This window comes from Hypanus sabinus, chromosome 25 (genome assembly GCF_030144855.1).
Source record: "Hypanus sabinus isolate sHypSab1 chromosome 25, sHypSab1.hap1, whole genome shotgun sequence".
Taxonomy (NCBI): Eukaryota; Metazoa; Chordata; class Chondrichthyes; order Myliobatiformes; family Dasyatidae; genus Hypanus; species Hypanus sabinus.
Genome location: NC_082730.1, coordinates 15316655 through 15340504, shown reverse-complemented (window position 1 = coordinate 15340504; position 23850 = coordinate 15316655). Strand labels below are relative to the sequence as shown.

The 23850-nt window shown below is 39.7% G+C and overlaps 1 protein-coding gene across 1 annotated transcript in view; it reads right to left on the bottom strand.

The window, feature by feature from the left end:
- LOC132381037 (polymeric immunoglobulin receptor-like) overlaps positions 1 to 23850 on the bottom strand; it is a 61385-nt gene that overhangs the window by 5161 nt on the left and 32374 nt on the right. Inside the window, exons 6-9 of the mRNA XM_059950149.1 lie at positions 16922 to 17242; positions 12308 to 12628; positions 8481 to 8798; positions 3784 to 3862 (exon numbers count right to left, since the gene is read on the bottom strand). Coding sequence (XP_059806132.1) covers positions 3784 to 3862; positions 8481 to 8798; positions 12308 to 12628; positions 16922 to 17242 — 1039 coding nt within the window. The remainder of the gene's footprint in view (positions 1 to 3783; positions 3863 to 8480; positions 8799 to 12307; positions 12629 to 16921; positions 17243 to 23850) is intronic.

Below are 23850 nucleotides of genomic sequence, written 5' to 3'. Positions count from 1 at the left end.
GTCAATCGACATTTGGGAAATTTAAATCTCCCTTCATGACAACTTTGTTGTTACTACACCTTCTTTATCAATAATTAAAGTTAGAGGGCTATCTATTTTTGTTAACTCTAAAATGCCATTTGTACATTTCAATACTGTTACTAATTTGATTGGAAGATATTTAATGTCACTGGTCTATTATATGGTCAAAAGGTAGCTTTGGTGTGTGTTTTTGCACCTAATTCAGACAGTCCTGAAATTTTTAAGAACCTTTTTTTGGGCTCCCAAATTTAGATAAAAATAAGTTATGGGGATGACTTTAACTGTTGTCTTAACCCGGTGATTGGCAGTTCATTAACCAATCCATTCCTTCCTAATAAAGTGGTGACTTGCATTAATTCCTTTCTTTTAGAATATGGCTTGGTCGATATCTGGAGATATAAGCACCCTAATGACAAAGATTTATCTTTTTTTCCCCACACGTTCATCCTAAAAATTCAAAAATTGATTATTTTTTTCTAGATGCACAATTGTTGTATTCCATTGCCAATTGTGTATATGATGTGATTGCATTGTCGGATCACTTAACTGTGAAATTAACTCTGAGGCTCTCTGATAATATTTTGAAAATGTCGCAGTGGTGATTGAATCCCGTTTTGTTACAGGATCCAGCTTTTGTTGGTTTTATCAAGCAGCAAATTTCTTTATTTTTTTAACTTAATACAACTGAAGGTATGTCAACTTTAATTATATGGGATACGATGAAATCCTTTCTTAGGGGACGGATCATTTCATATTCAGCAGGTTTAATAAGGAAAACCAAGGAGGAACATTCAGTGATTATTAATAAAATTAGAGAGATAGATAAAGCGTATTCAGTAAGGCCTAATGAAGATTTATATAAAGTTAGAACTCCAAACGCAATATGATCAGCTTTTGACTTTCCCCATTGACCAGCAAATGTTTTAACTTGAAAGTCAATTTTTAAACATGCTGATAAATCAGGAAAATTGCTGGCTGATCTGTTTTGACCAAATATGGTGGGAAGTCAGATTTTGAAAATACGTAGACCAGATTGAACTGAAACATTAGACCCTCATGAAATTAATAAGATATTTATGGATTTCTCTTCTAATCTAGAAAAATCTGAATCTAGAAAAATCTGAAAAATTTTTTGCAAAAATTAAATATACCTAAAATTTCTATTCAAGATATTAATACATGAGATGCACCTATTAAACAAGAGGGAAACAGCTAGGACTATATCCTCTATACAAGTAGGGAAAGCTCTGGGACCAGATGGATATACAGTGGAATTTTATAAGACCTTTAATTAAATGCTTACATCATATCTTTGTCAAACTTTCACTGATTCTATATCCTTTGGGATTCTTCTGAAAACTTTTTATGAGGCTTCAGTTTCATTGATTCCTAAAAAGGAAAAGATCTACCTGAATGTGCCTCTTATAGACCAATTTCCTTATTGAATGTGGACTTTAAATTTCTGTCTAAAATTCTGGCTAATAGGCTTTGGAATATTTTACCTACTGTTATTTCAAATGATCAAATTGGATTTATTAAAAAAGGGTATTCACATTTTAATATTGAAAGATTGTTAAATCTTATTTATTCTCCCTCAGTTAAAGAATTTGAATGTATTGTTTCTCTTGATGCAGAGAAAGTTTTTGACAGAGTAGAATAGCCTATTTATTTCAGGCTTTGGAGAGGTTTAATTTCAGTCCAGGATTGATTTCCTGAATCAAATTGATCTATCAAGCCCAGATGGGGGCCATTATATCTAACAATCAAGAATCTCCTGATTTATCCATCTTAACTATTTTTTTAAACCATCAATTTTAGATAAGGCTTTTTTAACATGGAAAACTAAAGGATTAAAAACTTCAAGAGTCACTTTCAGATGAGCAATGGAATAAAATTGATCATTTAGTTAACAATTCATCTATTTGCGCCCAACACTCCTTGATTCAGTTCAAGGTAGTGCACAGGGCACATATGTCTAAAGATAAACTAGCGCATATTTTTTTCTAGAATAAATCCTACCTATGATAGGTGAAACACTGAGGTGGCTACCTTAACTCATATGTTTTGGTCCTGTATAAAGTTAAATAATTTTTGGAGAGATGTTTTTTGAATGTATCAAAAGTCATAGGTTTGAACCTACTACCTAATCAATTTACAGCAATCTTTGGGATTATTCCAAAGGAAGCAGGAAATGTTCCTGCTTCCGCTCAACGCATGATAGCTTTTTCAAACTTATTGTCTAGGAGAGCTATTCTATTGTATTGGAAGGATCCCAATCCACTCACTGTTTTTTTTTTCTGGCTGTCCTCCATTATGTCGTCTTTAACTTTGGAGAAAATTAGAAGTCGGACATATGATATATCTTTTAAATTTGAGCAAACTTGGCAATCTTTTATTCAATATTTTCATGTGATCTAATTTCTTTACTTTTTCAGTTAATCTTTTTTTTCTGCTCCGAGAAGTTTTAGATTTGACCATAAGAATTTTTCCTTTTTTTAAATTGTATCCTCAAAATGGACTGCCCGGTCCCCTTTTAAAAATTTTTATGTTAGTTTAGTGGTTTTTTTTCTCTCAGTAATCAACATATTTGTATCTTTTTTTCTATGAATTGTTAAGAGGAGTTGTGGTTCTTTTTTTCTTTATATCAGCTTAATACTATACTATATATGATTTTGATAGTGTATGTTCCTTTCCATGTTTGTACCATTATTGAAATATGCATTTGAGATAACTTCTCCTCTGACTTGTATTCATCCTTATTCTTTTAAATCAATAAAAAAAGATTGAAAATGGAATGGAGATTCCATCGTCTGATGTTTTGGGAACAATGGAATCACCAGGTTACAGTGGAAGCAACACCATTCATTCATGTGTTGTAAACCAACACATTGGCATTCCATTCCTGGATTTTTGTTGACTGCAACCAAAACTAGTTCCTTAAGATTCAGCAGCTAGCAATCATATTCATCATGAAATAATTAAAGTAAAAAAGAAACCTACCCCTGTTTTTTCTCTTCAGGTAGCAAAGTAGACAAACGTCAAGCAGTATGAGCAGAATCCCAATGACACTGAGCACGGTTGTGTAAGTGTGTCTGTGGTAAAGTTCTGGTTCATCACTAATTCTGGGCCATTTGTAAAGTCTGACATTTATACAGCATTTTTCATGAACTCAGTATGTTTGCAGCTCAGAAATGAATATTAGACACTGTTGACAGCAGTGGGAAATTGCAAAAGCCAATCTGCTCACAGCAAGGTCTCATAGGCAGAAATGAGATCATGACCAATGATAGTGATGTTGGATAGAGAGCAAGTATTATCTAGACCATTTGGGAACCCTACCATGTTCTTTTAGATACATTTCATTGGAACTGTTACATTAAGGGATTGATTAGTGGCTTCTTCCCTTACAGACAGCATTGCTGACCATGAAGCTATACATCTTCACTGAACAGCTTCCAAGGTTTTCTTTGTTTCGTGACTGTCTAGACCCTTGGTTGGCTTGGACGAAACAGGCTGGAGGGCCTGTTGTTCTAGTCTATAACAGTGACTTTATTACTCAGAATATTTAGGGTAAGAAAATTATCTTTGATCTCAGACTTGACAACTGTGCAAGAAAATCAGTTTACAACACAACATTTCATTGAAGATAATCATGCTAATTCTTTTTAATATCAGTTAAAGAGAAACCAATGCCTCTCCCAACTGGCTCTATTTGAAAGGAGTGGCAGTGATATCACCCACAGAGAGAAACTTATACTTTACATTTTATCTGATGTAGATTCATCCCCTTGTGTAGTTGTCGTAGATTCTGTCACAGTATTTTCACAGACATGGATTGGCCCTGTTAACAGAAAATCAAATTAAATTTTATCTGCTTTCTTTGTACTTGCACAATTGTTAGACCAATGGGTACCTGAACATGATGGACTAAAGGTGATCTGTTACTCAATACACATATACAGATTAAAGATGAGATTTTTTTGTCACATGTACATCAGATCACACAGTGCAATGCATCAATAGCAATAACAACCAACACAGAATATGTTCTGGGGAAGCCTGCAAGAGTTCCATGTGACCAGAGCCAAAATGGCTTGCCTCTGAATTAATAATTCTTCCCCGTGTGCCTTTGGAATGTGAGAGGAAATCAGAGCACCCAGAGGAGACCCACACACTCACTGGGAGAGTGCACAAACAACTTGCAACAGTGGTGGGAATTGGGCCCCGATCACTGATTGCTGGCATTGTAACGGTGTTATGCTTATTGCTGTTCTCCTGAGCACCCAATTACATTTACTAATGATTTGGATTCTTTCCCATATTCAGGCACTGGTGGTGTGGAGATGCTGCTGGGGACTTGGACTGAGGGAACTGTAATCCTAAGCACAATGTAAAGTTCCAGCCAGGGAGCTGGCCTTTGCCAGCCATGGGGAAACCTCTTTCCAGGGCCCCATCACCCTCTGCAGTAGCATGGTCATAACTGTACTTGAGTATTCAGGGAGATAATTGTTCAAGTTCACATTTATCCAACAGGATAATGCAGGAAGTTATCTCAGTGAGAAGGCAAAGTCTTTTGAAATAATAAACAGAAAATCAATGTACCCTGGGTGCCATGGTAGCTCAGCAGTTAGAGTGATGCTGTTACAGTTCAGGGCATTCCAAAGTTTGGAGTTCAATTCTGCCACTGCTCTATAAGAAGTCTCAGTATGTCCTCCCTGTGGAATGCATGAGTTCTCTCTGGGTCCTCCGGTTTCTTCCCAGAATCCAAAGACTAATGAGTAAAGTAATTGGTCATTGTAAATTGTCCCATGATTCGGTGAGGGTTAATTGGGTTTGGCCGGGGTTGCTGGGGCAGCATGACTCAAAGGGCTGGAAGGGCCCACACCATGCTGTTTTGCTGAATAAATGAAGTGATGGAATCTCACTTCAGGTGTGGAATGGCAGAGAACAAAGAGGATGGGTTGAAGATAGATAGAGATGGTCCTACCTGTTGTACTCATTTAGGGGCAATGATCTTTTGAATTTGAAAGTGCATTCAATAAACTGTTCCTCATTACAAACTCCAATTAAATGCAATCATTTGTACAATGTGTGTGTAAAATATATGTCTGACTTTCTGTGTTTGCACTAGTGACAGAAACCGCGACCATTCTCAGAAGCTGTCATAAAATCCTGGCAACAATTTTCTCTGCATACAATTCTGCTGATTTTCTTGCTGGTTAGAGAGTTTCTACCACTTGAGTGAGCACTCAGAGTTTTGAATAAAGCTCTTCATTTCTGAAACATTTGTTCAAACTGCACAGAGTAATAGTCTTAAGTCCAATAACAAAATGATGATCAATTTTCTCCTGTAACTGTCCCCATTCAGGACCCTGCAGCCTGTGAAACATCCCTTTCAACATGAACTCTATCCATCCCCCAGGGAATATTTCATTATTAAAGAGATCCCCTCAGAAGCTTTCTGATGATCATGCATGACGTTCAAAAGAAACCTGTGAATTAATTAGATCCAAGGAAATGTGTCATGTTTAGCAAAAGCTGCAAAGCTGAATATTAGGAAAAATTGATTAAAACATTGAAAATTTAGAAAGTTAGAAGGTTTGTAGGGAATATATATATACTTATGAAATCTTCAATTGGTACAATGAAGAGATTGTGAATTAAAACAAATAACAGACAGAGATGGGGGAGTTTATAATGGGCAGAAAGAAACCCAAGAGCAATTCAGTACATTGGTTTTGCCTTTTGTCCTTCATCACATTTCCTCACACCAATGTCAGGCTAGTTGCTCTATAATTTCCTCTTTTATCTCTACCTTCTTTTTTAAAATAGAGAGGTTATCATCCCCCCAATCCATTGAAATTAGAAATGGCCAGCAATGCCTCTTTTTTCTTGTTCCAATTCTTTATGTTCTCCTGGATGTAGAGTATTAGAACCTGGAGATTTCTAGGAGAGTAACTGTTTCCCATATCTTTTGATCTCTCTGCCTCTGAGAAAAATAACTCAATCTTTCTTAAACACAGGTTCACCACTTTCTGGGAGAAGGAACCTTTCCTAATCTCAGACTTAAATGACTCACCCTTTAGATTATTCTTAGTGTCCGGAGACAATCCTGTATTCCCTGGCATCGGAAGCATCAAACCTGAATTTGTATCAGCCTGCTAAAATATTGCAGGTTTCTCTGAGATCACCTCTCGTCCATCTAAACTGCAGCAAATAAAAACCTCATCAACCAAACCTCTGATCTTCTGTCACTTGTGACATTCCGGAAATCAGTCTGCTGATCCTTTGCTCACCTCTGTCCAGAACAAGAACATCTTGCATCGGACCAAAATTGCACACAACGCTGGTTGCCTGAGATCAATTTTGGTGCTGAGCCAGATTGGAAATGTCTGGAATGGACCTAATCGAGGCATTGCGTTCTGGGCATGAGAGCATATTGAAGCGGCAGGGCCACGCGTCAGAGAGCAGGAACGATTGGCTCACCTATAACAAGAACATATTTCATTGGACCAAATCGGCACACAATTCTAGTAGCCGAGAGTGAGGAACAAGTTGATGTCTCACTGATTTAAGCTTTGGGCCTGAATGGGAAGTTTGGGTACGAATCGAATCGAGTCAGCGGGTCCCGAGCATGAGAGCACATCGAGCGACAGGGCCCGAGTGTGAGTGTGAGGAACAACGTTCTGATTGGCTGATTTAAACACGGAAGCACATTGAAAATTTCAGGGTGTCTGGGCTGGACGTGAGGGAAGGGCTGATGTAAGGCTAACTGCTCCGCAATGTTTACTCGTCTCTGCACTGAACTGAGGCTGTGGCCTGCAACTAACGGGCTCTGAGATTGGCTGTGACTGGCTTCATGGCTGGGGACTCACTTGTATGAACTTCAGTCCTGCATGTCAATTTCATACTATTATTGTTTGATTCATTTGTTTATTTTTGCACATGTGATGTTTGATGGTCTTTTTTTTATAGGTTCTAATGGGATCCTTTGTGTTGCGGCTACCAGGAAAGAGACAAATTTCAAGGTTGCATATGGTATACATTGATAAAAAATGATACTTTGAACTTTGGTCCCAACTGATAAAGGCTCTGTCTCAATGCAGTGTTTCATGCTTGTTCCTTTCCTTGGATCTTCGCTCTGAAAATCTGAATACAATTTGCATTCTTTACGCCCTGCGGCATCTGCATGTTTACCTTCAGTGAAAGATGTACAAGGACACCCAAAACTGATTACATTCCCCCTTTTACCATTCTATTGCCATCCAGGTAATTATCTACATTCTTGTTATTGCCACAGTCTAAGCAATACTAATATTTTTTGCCCAAGTATTTTCAATTCACTTTTTAGGGGAACTAAGGCAATCCAAGCCCCAGTGGTTGAGTGTTTCAGTGGTTCCAATGTAAACCTACCCTCTTCAATAATGTTTCTATCCTTGAAACTGCTCACCATAGAATTCACTTGAGCTCCTTTTTTCCACACTTTTGCTTGGAGACTCAGTGAACAAGGATGCATAGATTTTTGAGGTCACATCTCACAATCCCACTTGCCGGGAAAAGATATGTTGGCTTTCAGGACACAGACATTCACAATCCATGTGATTTCTGTACTTTTCATCGATACAACTGCTTTGATTTTATGATTCAGTCTATTTGCCATAAAATGCAGAACAGATAATTGCTTATAAATACAGGCAGAGCAAATGTGGATAGAAGTCTACAAGGAACATTGCCATGAAAAAGCTGCATCTATCATCAAGGACGGCTGCCATTCAGGCCATGTTTGCTTCATGCTGCTGCCATTGAGGAGGAGGTCTCACCCCACCAGGTTCAGAAACAGTTATTGCCCTTCAACCATCAGGCTGCTGAACCAGCATGGATAACTTCACTCACTTCAACACTGAACTGATTCCACAACCAATGGACTCACTTTCAAGGACTCTACAACTTATGTTTTCAGTATATTTATTTTTAATTTATAATTAATATTTTTTTTTTATATTTGCACAGTTTGTCTTCTTTTGGTTGTTTGTCCATCTTTGATTATATGTAGTTTTGCATTGATTCTATTGTATTTATTTGTATCTACTGTGAACGCCTGCAAGAAAATGGATCTCAAGAGTAGAATATAATGACATATATGTACTTTGATGATAAATTTACTTTGAACTTTGAAGTGGTTTATCTTGGAGGGACTATCTTAATTAATGTCTAGAAATATTACCAGATGAGACACATTCACACCCAGAACGTGAGAACAATTCTGAGGCAGGAGACCCTGTGGTGAGCGACTCAAGTTTGAAATGCTGTGATGAAAGGTTTTTCATTCTCTGAAAGGTGGTGACAACGTACACTCCACGCTCCTGAGTAAAGTTCCAACAATACAATATCCATCACACATCAGTCATTCAATTGTACTCCATTGACCATCATAAAGAATCAAACCCTCCACCACTTACCCGTGCTGTTGACTTCAATCACATTTCTGCAGGTGCTGACATTGTTGGAGATGGACACATTGACCATTTCACTGGACTTTTCTCCATGATTATTTGAGGCTTTGCAATAATACAGGTATTTGTTGTATTTTAAGGATTGACAATGTAGATCTAGTTTGTTGGTGTCAGAGATCTTTGAATCCCCAGATGATGTCTTTTCATACCAGAAGTACTGAATGGGAAGGGATCCATGGACAGACTCGCAGGACACTGTCACAGAGTCCACACAACTTGAGCCACTCGGTGGTGAAAATCGAAGCAAAGGAACAGACATGGGATCTGTGGGAAAGAATCAGTGAACATCTGAAAATCAAACACACTAAAGATATCAGCAGTTTTGTATCTCAACCAGAACCAACAAGTTTGGAATCTCAGCAGCTCCTCTACCTCACCTTCACATGCTGGGTTTGTGACTCCCTTCTCCCCTTCCCCCACCAACACTCAGCAATCCCCTCTCAAGAGTCTTACTCTCTTTGCTTTCAGTTAGTCCTGATAAAGGGTCTTGGCCCGAAACGTCGACAGTGCTTTTCCTTATAGATGCTGCCTGGCCCGCTGTGTTCCACCAGAATTTTGTGTGTGTTGCTTGAAGTTCCAGTGTCTGCAGATTTCCTCATGTTTGCCTAACAGTGTGACTTTGCAATGGCAACATTTGCATGTGTCCTGGAAAACTCACCATAATTTGAAAGCAGGAAGTTGTCAGATACATATAAAATTAATGGTGACTTGAAGGAGAGTGTATAATTGTGATTTGCTTTCAGTGACATACAGCAGCAATGAATCCATTAGTACTGATATCTATATAAAACCAACAAGTATTCATGTCAGATCATAGACCATAATACCATGAAACATAGGAGCAGGATTAGGCCATTCCGTCCATTGAATCTGCTCCATGATTCCATCATGGCTGATTTATTATCCCTCTAAATCTATTCTCCTGCCTTCTCCCTGTATCCTTTGATGCCCTAACTAATCAAGAACCTATGAAATTCCATTTTAAGTATACCCACTGACTTAACCTCCACAGCTACTTGTCACAATGAATTCCACAGATTCACCAGCCTCTGGCTGAAGAAGTTCCTCCTCATCTCTCTTTTAAAGGGTCATCCTTCTATTTTGAGTCTGTGCCTTCTGGTCCTAGATGCCACACTGTTGGATACCTCTCTTCACATCCACTGGGCTTGGCAAAGCTCAATAGCTTTCAACAAAATCCACCCTCATTCTTCTAAACTCCAGCGAGTACAGGCCTAGAGCCATCAAATGGTGCTCATATATTCGGGGAGTTTGACGTCACTTGGAATTTAACAGATGTATTCCTTTAGAACTGAAGTACAGAGAGTTCTTGGGGTACAAGTCCATTGCTCCCTGAAAGTGGCAACACAACTGGACATAATGGTAATGAAAGCATTCAGCACATTTACCTTCTTCAATCTACATGTTGGAGACTCAATCTGACAGGGCATTTTGTAGCTTCATAAAACTTTGTTTAGAGCACAATTAGAACATAATCTGTACTTCTGTTTGCAACCCAATAGAAAGGATGTGGATGTTTTTGGAGAGGGTGAATAGGTTCAGTGGGATGTCACCTGGATTGGAGTGTGTTAGCTGTGGGCAGAAATTGGACAAACTTAGATTGTTTTCACTGGAGTTTAGGAGGCTGAGGAGCAAACTGATAGAGGTTTATAAGGTTAGAGAAATCAAAGATAGTGAAGATAGTCAGAATTTTTTTCTCCGAGGTTAAAATATTGAATAATAGTAAATTGAATAATAGTTCTAAGGTAATAGGGGGAAAGTTTAAAGGACATTTGTGAGACAAGTTTTTTTCATCCTGAAGATGGTGACTGAGTGGGACCCATTGTCAGACCAACTGGAGGAAACAGAGATAAGAACTATATTCAAGAGGCTTTTGGACAAGGACATGAGAAGGCAGGGCATGGAGGGATGTAGACCACATACTACAGAGTCATAGAGAATAGAAGCAGGCCTTTCTGCCCATTTAATCCATGCTAAACCATTTAAGACTCCTATACCCAACAACCTGCACCGGAACAATTACACTCCACACCCCTGCTATCCATTCACCAATCCAAACTTCTCTTACTGAAATTGAGCTTGCATGCACCACCTGTTCTGACAGCTCATTCCTCACACTTAAGATCCTCTAACTGAAGAATTTTCCCTTCACGTTCCCCTCATACTTTTCACCTTTTACGTTTAACCCATGACCACTGGTTGTTATCCCACCCAATCTTTGTGGAAAAAGCCTGCCTCCACTTGCCCTTTCTTTACCCCTCATAATTTTGTGTACCTCTATCAACTCTCCTCTCTAGCGTCTACATTGTAAGTAACACAGACATAACCTAGTCAATATTTCCTTATAGATAAGGTCCTCCAGACCTGGCAAAATATTTGTAAATTTTCACTGTACTTATTCAACATTATTTACATCTCTTCTCCAGGTAGGTGACCAAAACTGCACACAATACTTCAAATTTGGCCTCACCATGTTGTACAACTTCAACATAACATTCCATCCCATGTACTAAATACATTAATTTATGATGGTCAATGTGCCAAAGGCTTTCTTTACAATCCGATCTAACTGTGACACAACTTACAAAAATTATTTACCAGTATTCCCTTTGGTCTACCACACTCCTCAGTGCCCTACCATTCACTGTCTAAGACCTACCCTAGTTGGTCCTACCAAGGTGCAAAACCTCACACTTGTCTGCATTAAATACCTTCTGCCATTTTTCAGCCATTTTTCCATCTGTTGCAGATCTCTCTGCAGGCCATGATCACCTTCCTCATTGTCCAATGCACCACCCCCAGTCCTGGTGTCATTCACAAATTTGCTGATGCTGCTTACATTATTATCCAGATAACAGATACAGATTCAAACCACAATAGACCCAGCTCCAATCCCTGCAACACTCCACTAGTCACTGGCCTCAAGTCAGAGGGGTAACTATCTAATTCCACTCTTTGGCTTCTCCCACAAAGGCAATGTCTATCCAATTTACCACCACATTTTGAATGCCGAGCGACTGAACTTTGTTAACCAACCACCCATGCAGGGCTTCAGTGAGAGCCTTGCTAAAGTCTATGTAAATAATATCCACTGTCTTGCCTTCATCCACTTTCCTGGGATCCTCCTCACAAACTTTATAAGGTTGGTTAGACATAAACTACCACACACGAAGCTGTGCTGACTATCCTTATACAGTCCATGTCTATCCAAATATTATATACATCCAAACGCTTAGAATACCTTCTAATAACTTTCCTACAACTGATGTCAGAATCACTGCCCTAGGACTTTCTGGTTTATGTTAAGAGGCTTGTTTAAACAGCAGAACAACATTGGCCATACTCCAGACCTCTGGTACCTCTCCTGTCACTAGGAAGAGTTTAAATATGTCTGCCAGGGCCCTGGTAATCTCTGCTCTTGCCTCTTGTAAAGTCAGAGAAAACACATTAGCAGGCCCTGGGATATATTCACATTGATTTGCCTCAGGATGACAAATACCTCCTCCTTTGACAGGGTGATGTTTCATGGAGTTCAGAGGCAGGAAAATGTGCTGAACCTTCCATTGTAAATCAGTGTCCCATCAGTGAGTCAGACCTGCAGTGGATGAGAGCAATATCCCCACCCTGGCCCACTCCCCACAGGGATCTGCACTGCTGTGAAGACTCTGCATAGCCATGCTGCCCTGACTCTTCTCAGAGAAAAGATGAATGAGCTATTTCAGTGGAGACATCAAAACAGTCAATGAGAAACCTACCACCAGATACCTGTAGATGCACATCAAACACTGGATGATTGCCAGATGTTGTAATACCACATCTGTAAACTCCTGTATCATTAGAGATAAGACTCTCCATAGTAACAGTAAATATTCCTTGGGTTGTGTTATCTCTGATTGTCATTCTTCCATACTGCTTATTTGTCCCATTTGTATTCACTGACAATGTGCATTGGCGATCCCACATATGGCACAAGTACTTTGTGTGTGAATGGTACATTGGTGCATAGTGACAATCGATTGTGATTGCTCTTTCCACAACTCCTCTTACTTTATCTTCTGCCCATAAAGCACCTGAAACTGAGAAGTTTCTCAGAAAATGTACAGGTAAAAACAGATCAACACAGGGACATTCAAGATTCTAGATCGTTTCATGTTATTTACAGTACAAAGGTGTAAAGGGGAAGAAAGTTGTTATCACACTGGATCTAAAACCAAATATAAGAAATTTAATCATAATAATGAATAAAGATATTTTATTTAAAGCTGTCGCTGTGTTCTAAGGAATCAGCGACACAATCAATTTGTATAATTGAATTCCACATAGACTGAGAAGACAGCATCGTCCCTCATCATGTGCTCACAGGTCTTCACAAGTAATGATTTTTATTTGATTGGAGTCATCATTATCATTGCCCACTAATGACTCATTGTGTTTCCACATTTCTGAATCAATAGATTACTGATCCAGTCACATTCCAGACAGGTGAGCGTAAGGTCAGTGGTGGGTAAATTACTGGAAGTGATTGTGTGAGGCAGGATCTACCTGTTTTTGCAAAGGTAAGATCTGATTTTGGATAGTGAAAATGATTTTATACATGGGAAATCCTCTGTCGAAAATAGTTGACCCAGTTTTCTTTGAGAGATGATCAAAGGAACTGATGAGGACAGGTCTTTAGAATTTAGCAGTTGAGTACCTTGTACAGTAGAGTGATCTGTAATGTGAGATCTCATGGTAAGCTCACTGGATGGATACTGAATAGGCTTCGTGTAAGGAGTCAGATTGTGGTGGTGGAGTGTTGGTTTTCTGACAACATCAGACTTTATCACCAGTGGTGTGCCATCAGGATCAGTGCTGTTATTTGTTAATGACTCTTATTTGTCATCAATTTTAATAATTAGAATGATAATGCAGACAGCATGATTTCTACGTTATGGATGACACTGTAGTGGAGTGGACATGAGTTTTCTAAGTTTACAAGAGGATCTTGAAAATGAGCCGGTGTTCAGCCCATTACTCAGTGCCAGCAAGCTTCCCCCCACCTGAGCCTGTCCTGTCTGCTTGCATTTGACCCGTCTTCCACTCTTCTCGGTACTACCATTGGGTTGAAGGTGCAGGAGACTTGGGTCCCACACCACAGGGCTCATCAATGGTTGTTGTCGTGCAGCAATCAGGCTCCTGGATTGGTTTCACACGCCACAGCTCTGAACTGACTCTGCAGCTGTGAACTCACTTTCAGAGACTCTGCACGTTGGTTTTTTGTCAGCCTTTGTTGTGTGTGGTTTTACATGGATTCTATTGTGTTACTTTATTTTGTTGGCAAAGGTATAGTGGGTAATCACTGTCTTTATTCCAGGGTAGGGGAGTTGAAAACTAGTGAAAGGAAATTCTCAGAGAGCCTGGAGGGGCAGGGTTCTCCACACACAGCAGTGCGTGCGTGGAAAAGGCTGCCAGAGGAAGTGTGAGACATGGGTACAAATACACTATTTAAAATACATTTGGACAAGTTCATGTACAGGAAAGTTTTAGAAGGATAAAGGCCAATTGCAGGGAAATGGGAGAAGCTCAGGAAGACACTGAGGTCAGCATGGACAATTTGGGGTGAAGCTCCTGTTTCCATACCCTGTAACTCTCTGACTCTTCAGCATCCTCCCCAAGCTGGAACACACTTTTGAAAGGTTAAATTCAGAATTCTATTTCATTGCATAGATGTGACAGCTTATGGAATCACAGCCAATCAGTCTGCACTACAATTTCAAAATTCAAAGTTCGAAGTACATTTATTATCAAAGAATCTATAACATATAAAACTTTGAGATTCACCACCTTGCAGGCAACCATAAAACAAAAAAAAAAGAATCGAACCCATTAAAAATAAATGTCAAACACACAACATGCAGAAAACAGAGCAAATCAAAGAGAGCAAATAACATTTGGAACTAAAATTCACAAAACTGAGGCAACAGGCAAGAAGCCAGTCATCATTCTAACCAATTCAGGATCCCATTAATTGCAAGCCACAGCTTCAGCTCAGTGTAAAGACAAGTAAACCTCGTGATGCAGCAAGCTGCACACCAGCCCTTGGACTGGCATTCCTTTAGTGTTTTAAAAGGCATTTCAATGCTTATTTTCCTTGTTGTAATCATGGAATACAGCAGCCTTGTTCATATCATATATAAACTCAAACAGAAGGAATGGATTCCCTGCTCACGTCTCAAATTGAGTGAGGGTTTTTATTCAACAACCATAAAATCAGTTTCAACAGTTAGTAATCTACCTGGGCTGCTCAGATAGTCACAAGCTAGAGACGACCAAAGACAGTGAGACCATAAGACATAGGAGGAGAATTAGGCCATTTGGCCCATACAGTCTGCTCCACTATTCCATCAAGGCTGATTTATTATTCCACTCATTTCCATTCTCCTGTTTTCTCCCCATAATCTTTGATGCCTTTCCTAAACAATAAACTATTAAGCTACACTTTAATTATACCCAGAGACTTGGCCTCAAAAGCCATGTATGGTATTGAATTCCACAGATTCAACACACTCTGGCTATAGAAGTTCCTCCTCATCTCTGTTCTAAATGTATGGAATCTGTACATCCTCCATATGGACTGTGTAGTGTTTTCCCAGGTGGACCTGTTTAGTCCCACAGTCGAAAGACAGACTGATCAGGTGAATTGGTCTTTGCAGATTGCCCTGTCATTAAGTTACAGTTAATTGGGTTTGTCAAGGGTTCCTTTAGTGTTGTGGCCCAAGGGGCCAGAAGGACGTACTCTGTACTCTATCAGGAAAGAAATAAAATAAAGTTATGTCCTTGCATTCTGAGGCTGATTTTACAGGCAGGATTTCCCCATCAGGGAACCATATTTGATCATATACTTCCAAGCACATCAAAATCTTGTTCATAATAATGGACTCCAACACCTTCCCAACCACTGATATCATGCTAAAAGTTCGACAATTTCCTCTCTTTTGCCTCCCTCCTTTCTTAAAGAGTGGGGTAATATTTCCAACTTTCCAGTCCTCTGAACATTCAAGTGTCTAATTATTCTTGAAAGGTCACTACTAATGCCTCCACAATTTCTTTATATAACTCTTTAAGAACCTTGAGGTGCCGTCCATCTGGTCCAAATGATTCACCTACCTGCAGATCCCTCAGCTTCCCAAGCACCTTCTCCTTAGTAATAGCAACCTGTCAGGATCCAGTCCGGTCCGTAATCCACGTTCCGGGTCTCGATCCAGTCTGAGTGCTCCGGACTCCGGGCCTTACAGCGGTCCCTCCCGGCCCCTTTGATCCTGTTAAGATGATCCTGGATCAAGGAGGCACACCTGTGGCCAATTCAGCTGCAGGTGGTTATAAGGGGCCGTGGGACAGAGACAGGGCGGGTGGTCATTTTGTTCTGTATCCTGGTCTGCCCTGGTTGCTGGACTGTTCTGTATATGCTCTATCCAGTTGGTCTTGTTCCCCTACTTCTCTCCTGTGCGCTGGTCCCAGCTTGCTACCCATTACCTCCATTGGGTGGATTCGGCTGGACTGCCACTGCCCGGCGAGGGTTCTGCCCCTCCTACTCGTTGCCTCTATTGGACAGGTCCGGCTGGACTGCTGCAGACCGGCGGGGGTTCTGCCCCTTCCACCTATTGCTCCCTAAGGGTTGTGCCCCGTACCTACCCAGGTGTCCGCGACTAGCCCAGGCTTTTGTGTTCCCGCCTGGGAGGCAGCCCTGCCCGGGATCCCTGCGGCCCACCATGAGGAATCTGTCTGCCTGCCCCGAACTGTGGGATCCTTCTGCCCGCCTGCCTCGTCTGAACTGTGGGATCCTTCTGCCCGCCTGCCTCATCTGAACTCTTGGATCCAGCCCCGCCTGCATTAACCCTTAAATGCCTTGGCATCCCCATCCTGTCCTCCTCCTAGTACTTCAGTGTCTTAGTCCTGCATTTGGGTCCATCCGGCCCCCCTTCCTGACACAACCACACTCAAGCGTGCCCCCTGACATTGCCAAATTTCCGTCATTCCAAACAAGATTTGCAATATTATCAGTTGTTACTTTTGCTTTTATGAGAGTGTCACTGTCTCACAACTCAACACCTATTCTAGTCTTTTCAAACCATAGAGACAAGTATGAAAGGAATGCTCTCAATTTATCTGGACATGCAAGTACAACTATGTTTGAGATGATCTACTTCTTCCTGGAGGAAGTGCCAGACTTAGCTGATCACTGCACTTCATTTACGCCTCACAGAGGCTGCAATGAGCAACTTGTACAAATGCAAAGAAATTCCTTACTCTCACTAAAAGTATAAGAGCAGCAGTAACAGAGTAACATAAATAAATATTTAAATGTATCCTCCCTTGAGAAGAGAACTTACTGGTGCCACTGATTTCTGTCACATAACTGCAGATCCCTCCGTTGTTGAAGACTGTCACATTAACCATTCCACTGGATCTTGCTCCAAACCAATTTGAGGCTTTGCAGTAATATTGATGGTGTGTGTGGTTGAAGGATTGACAACGTAGAGTCAGTTCATCGGTATCTGAGATCTTTGGATGCCCAGATGAGGTTTGTTCATACCATCTGTACTGAATGGGAAGGGATCCCTGGAGGGACTCACAGGAAACTGACACTGAGCCCCCGAGACGTGAGACATTTGCTGGTGACAGATATCGAACCACAGGAACAGACACAGGTTCTGTGGGAAACAATTAAACATTCAGGCTCTGAATGAGCATCTGTTAGTCAAACATTCTTCTGCCACTTTATTAGGTATAAATTTTCACCTGATCATTAATGCAAATATCACAGGTACGTTCGAAGACGGTAAGGATGGTAGACTACAGGCACCAATGGTGTACAAAGGCAGTTGAAAATCTAGTCATGAAGAAAAGAAAAGCTTATGAAAGATTTAAAAAACTAGGTAATGATAGAGATCTGGAAAATTATAAGGCTAGCAGGAAGGAGTTTAGGAATGAAATTAGAAGGGGCCATGAGAAGGCCTTGGTGAGCAGGATTAAGGAAAACCCCAAGAAATTCCACAAGTATGTGAGGAGCAAGAGGACCAATCAAGTGTGACAGTGGAAAAGTGTGTATGGACCCGGAGGAGGGAGCGAAGGTACTTAATGAATACCTTGCTTCAGTATTCACTACGGAAGAGGATCTTGGTGATTGTAGGGATGACTTACCCTGGACTGAAAAGCTTGAGCATATAGACATTAAGCAAAAGGATGTGCTGGAGCTTTTGGAAAGCATCAAGTTGGTTAAGTCACCAGGACTGGACGAGATATACCCTAGTCTATTGTGGGAAGCGAGAGAGGAGAATGCTGAGCCTTTGGCAATGATCTTTGCATCATCAATGAGAACGGGAGAGTTTCCAGAAGATTGTAAGGTTGCAGATGTTGTTCCTTTATTCAAGAAAGGGAGTAGAGTTAGCTCAGGAAATTATAGACCACTGAGTCTTACTTCAGTGGTTGGTAAGTTGATGGAGAAGATCCTGCGAGGCAGGATTAATGAACATTTGGAGATGCATCATATGATTATGAATAGCCTTTGACAAAGCCATGTTGTGTCTTGAAAGCCTAATTGAATTTTTTGAGGATGTGTCTAAACATATTGATGAAGGTGAAGCAGTAGATGTAGTGTATATGGATTTCAGCAATGCATTTGACAAGGTACCCCATGCAAAGCTTAAAGAGAAAGTAAGGAGGCATGTGATCCAAGGGGACCTTGCTTTATGGATCCAGAACTGGCTTGCACACAGAAGGCAAAGTATGGTTGTAGACGGGTCATATTCTGGATGGAGGTTGTTGACCAGTGGTGTGCCTCAGGGATCTGTTCTGGGACCCTTTCTCTTCGTGTTTTTTATAAATCACCTGGATGAGGAAGTGAGGTTTGGGTTAGTAAATTTGTTGATGACACAAAGGTTAGGGGTGTTGTGGATCGAGTCGAGGGCTGTCAGAAGTTACAGCGGGACATCAATAGGATGAAAAACCAGGCTGAGAAATGGCAGATGGAGTTCAATGCAGATAAGTGTGAGGTGGCTCATTTTGGTAGGCCAAATATGATGGCAGAATCTAGTATTAATGGCAAGACTCTTGGTAGTGTGGAAGATCAGTGGGGTCGTGGGTTCCGGGTCCATAGGATACTCAAAGTTGCTGCGCAGATTGGCTGTGTGGTTAAGGCGGCATATGGGGAATTGCCCATCAACCGTGGGATTGTGTTCAAGAGCTGAGAAATAATTTTACAGCTATATAGGACACAGGTCAGACCCCACGTGGAACAGTGGTGGAGGAGGATATGATAGGGTCTTTTAAGAGATTCCTGGATAGGTCCATGGAGCTTAGAAAAATAGAGGGCTATTAGTAATCTGAGGTAATTTCTAAAGTACGTACATGTATGCACAGCATTGTGTGTCAAAGGGCTTGCATTTTTTTGTAAAATTTGTTTACAGATTGTCATGTACCACATACCAATTGTGTTACTGTAGTTTTTTTTAAAATCAAACTTCCTGCTGCCTTCTTCCTTATTTTTGTTTCGTTCATTTCTCTGAGGACAGACAGGTCTTGGTGTGATCTCCGAGATTAAAATGCTGTGGACATTGCTTTTTCTGCAAACACGAGGAAATCTGCAGATGCTGGAAATTCAAGCAACACACACAAAATGCTGGTGCAACACAGCAGGCCAGGCAGTATCTAAAAGGAGAAGTACTGTCGATGTTTCGGGCTGAGACCCTTAGTCAGGACTAACTGAAAGGAAAGATAGTAAGAGATTTGAAAGTAGGAGGGGGAGGGGAAAATGCAAAATGATAGGAGAAGACTGGAGGGGGTGGGGTGACCCTGAGAGCTGGAAAGGTGATTGGCAAAAGGGATGCAGAGCTGGGGAAGGGAATGGATCATGGGACGGGAGGACTAGAGAGAAAGAAAGGGGGAAGGGAGCGCCAGAGGGAGATGGAGAACAGGCAGAGTGATGGGCAGAGAGGGAAAAAAAAGGAGGGGAATAATCTTATTCGTCCCATTCCAATATGTCTATCCATGGCCTCCTCTACTGTCAAGATGAAGCCACACTCAGGTTGGAGGAACAACACCTTATATACCGGCTGGGTAGCCTCCAACCTGATGGCATTAACATTGACTTCTCTAACTTCCATTAATGCCCCACCTCCCCTTCTAACCCCATCCTTGATATATTTAGTTGTTTCCCCCACAGATAAGGAGAAAAGGGGAACAGTGTGGAGCCAGGTGTGGGGCGAAAATGTCCACGTGGAGAAATCCCCTGAGCAGGAACATCAGTTCTACTATTGCTGGAATCTGATTTCACTTTGCAGGGATCAGTATGACAACCAACGTTTATGTCTTGAAATCAGTGTCTTTCCTGGGCCATTCCAGTGGGGCAATTAGAAAAGAACATTACTAGGTCTGGAGTCAAAGGTAAACCAGAGTGGGGAGGGATGAGCGATTTCTGTCCTCAAAGACCTTTCTGATCCAGATGGGATTTTGACAGTCTGGTAGTTGAAAATTATCATTATTGATATGTGATTCATCATTATTATTATTGATACATCACTTTATAATTCTAGATATAATAAGTTGGATTTAAGAGCTCAATGTAGTCCAACAGTTACTGAAATGATACTTTGATCTCTAGACACTGAAGTACGAATGACCACTGTTGTATCACCTTCCAACTACATATAGAATACTTGATAGGTTCAATATTTAAAATTTGCTTCAGATCCAAAGGGCACAGTTTCAGACATCATGAGGGGTCTCCTGTGAAGTTTATAAACTTGTCTAAACACACACACACGCACACGCACACGCACACACGTGTGCACGCACACGGGAGCATCTCAAATGAAATAGCTGGGATCTCTGTGGACATTTGAACGGCCGGCATGTTCTAGGGTAATTGAAAGTTCAACACTGCCGCTCTCCCTCAGTACTGCAGTGGAAGGTCAGCCCTGGGTTTCTGCTCAGGACTCTGGAGTGGGAAGTGAACCCACAATGTACTGACACAGGGGAGAGAGCACTGACACAGTAACAGCACTGACTGCACTTCAGACCAAAATCATTGGCTGTGTTGTCATGGACCACATGCTGGACATGACCTGGACTTGTTATTACCGTCATGTTCAAAATTATTTGATTGCATTAAGATGTTCCTTTCCCCTCAAATCTGAAAATGGTGCTTTGTGGTCAGAGAAATATGTAAGAGGAGTAGTGGGAAGAGTGATCACAATCAATTGTCACTCCGTCTGTGTTGCCCCTTTGTTTCCACTAAAATTGAACACTGTTGAATCCATCCATGGTACCAATACTTTGTATGTGAGGGGAACATTGCTCCATAGTGACAAGGTCATTTGTTTTATTGTTTTAATATTAAAGAATCAAAATACTTTCTTCGACTTGGAACACAGTTACTTGGAAATGCATTATACAGCGTTGAGTCCTTCACTCTGAGTTTTTGGTTTGTTTTCAAGTAACCTTTACAAGATCCCTACTGGTTGTTGATGGAAAAACAGCATTTTGTAGCTTCTCCTATCTTACCTACTTTGCTGTTTCAAACCTGTTTTTAAATCTTGCTTTTAAACATAATATTGTTTTACTATGACGGCTGCCAAAGGTACTAAAAAAGGAGACCCTCCCGTAATGTTGGAATCTATTATGGAAATGCTTCAGAAATATAAAAAAGAATTTTCTGAGGAATTCCAGCAGAAGTTCCAGCAACTCAGCTCTGAAATTAAATGAATTGATGTAAAGTTTCATTGTATTCAAAAAACCTTAAGCGAACATGATAAATGATTACAGGAGAATGAAGATACTATGACAATTTTGAACACGAAAATTGAAGACCTGAAAATGCTTCGTGAAGTAGACAAAATAATCTACGAATTCTGGGTCTTGAAGAGTCAATTGAAGGTAATCAGCCTACGGAATTCTTCGCAAACTTCTTGCCAAAATTATTCCCTAAAATTTTAAAATCTCCACCTAAGATTAACCGAGCTCATAAAGAGCTTGTGCCCAGACCTGCCGTAGGAGAGAGACCCTAATCAGTGATAATCTGTCTTCATACTTTTCAAACAAAGGAACTTTTAATTTGTGAATCCCGCCAAAGAGGAATGATTGATTACAACGGTCAGAAGATTAGAATTGTCAATGATTATTCACCTGAGGTGATGAATGAGCGCTTCAAGTTTAAAAAAAGTTTTGTCAGAACTGTATAACAAAGATTTTAAGCTGTCTCTCTGTTAACCTGCCTGGCTCAGAATTATTTTGAGGGATGGTTCTTGGACATGGTTTCGTTTGACACAGGAAGCTCAACAAATTTTATACGTAGAAGTTTGACTGTTTAATATCTTCTTACATGAATAATTGCTTCTTTTACTTTTGATATGCTTTTGTAGCTAAGTCTCTTTTTGAACTTTTTAATGCTTTACTTAGAAAATAAAATTTTAATAAGTTAATACCTTGTGTATTAATGTTTTGAATTTTAGTTTTTTTAAATATTTTATATTATACTTATTTTTTGAGGTTTTTTTTTCTTTCAAAGAGGTCTAGTTTGCTTTTTCGCTTATTTAGTCTAGTTGGAACGCAGTTAACCTTGAAATTTTATTTTGAGCTAAACCAGTAGTCTCTTTTTGGGAGAGTAATGTCATTAGGTTCAGCTGTTTTTACAAGGAACTCACATTCATAAATGTGATAATTGACATCTCTTCAGTCATTGGAAAGAACATCAACTTTCATTCATCCTTTCAGGCTAAGTCTACGGGTGTTTCGATTTTTATAGATAATACAGTTTCTTTTCTTCAACACAAAGTAGTGTCTCATAACAATGGGCATTTTGTTGAGGTATCAGGAATATTTGATAATAAATTAATGGTATGCCCTGAATATTGATGATCCAGGGTTTTTTTGAGGTTTTTTTCGCTTTTACCTGATCTAAGTATTTACTCATTGGTCTTGGGTGGAGATTTTAATTGTTGGCTAGACCCAGTATTAGATTGACCATCTTCTAAGCCAACAATACTTAGTAAATCAGCCTTGTTTATTCAATCTTTTCTAATGAAATGTGATATTGTTGATATCTGGCATTTCTTATATCCAATAGATAAAGAGTACTCATTTTTTTCCCATGTGCATCATCCATTTTCCAGGATTGATAATTTTTTATTGACAGCCAATTGATTCCTTTAGTTCAATCCAGTAAATATAAAGAGATTGTTGTTTCAGATCCATGCTCCTGCGTATTTATCTTTAAATCTCCTTGGTTTCCTTCAAATAAACAGATGTTGGCATTTTTATCCAACTTTGCTATCAGACAAGGATCTTAAAAAATTTTGGGAGACAAATTATTCTTTTTTTTTGAAGAGAGTATGCTGGAAATGATTTCTAGTCTCATTATATGGGATGCCTACAAGGTTTATATTAGAGGTCAAATTATTTCATACTACGAGTGTTAAGAAAAAAACTAATAAAGATGAAATTGAACTAACTAATCATTTGAAACAATTAGATCAAAAATATGCCTCAACTCCAGAACCTGCTTTACATAAAATGTGTGTTGAAATTATAACTAAATATGATCTTCTTTTCATATATCCAATTGAAACTCAACTCCTAAAAGATAAAAGTCAATTTTATATTCATGGAGCCAAAACAAGTAAGTTATTTGCTAACTATTTAAAATCCTTTGAAGTTAAATGGCAAATTAAAGAAATATGTAAATCTAATGGTGATAGGACAACTGACCATTTAATAATAAATGATACATTTAGAGAATTTTACTCTAAACTGTATAGTTCTGATTCTCTTAAAGATAATATTGTAATGAATAATTTCTTAGATCAAGTAAACTTCACTACACTTTCTGATGTTAACCGAAAACAGTTGGATCATCCTATTTCTTATGAGGAAATTGCTGAGGCTGTATGTTCATTGCACTCGGGGAAGGCTCCAGGTCCTGACTGTTTTTCTGGAGCATTTTACAAGGATTTTTCCACATTGCTTATACCTCATTTTTATTTAGTCCTTTCAGACTCCTTTAAGTTGGGTAGGTTGCCACAATATTTTTATGAAGCTTCTGTTTTGATTATTCTTGAAAAGAATAAGAACCCAACTGAATGTTTGTCATATAGACCTATCTCCTTACTTAATGTTGACCCATTTTTTTGGTATTTATAAATTAGAGACTTTCTGCGATCTCAATTACATATATTTCCTAAAAGTCCTGATAAGAATTTAATAGATGTAATTTTTAATTTGAAACCTTTTCATAATGGATCAATATCTATTATTTAGGGTATGT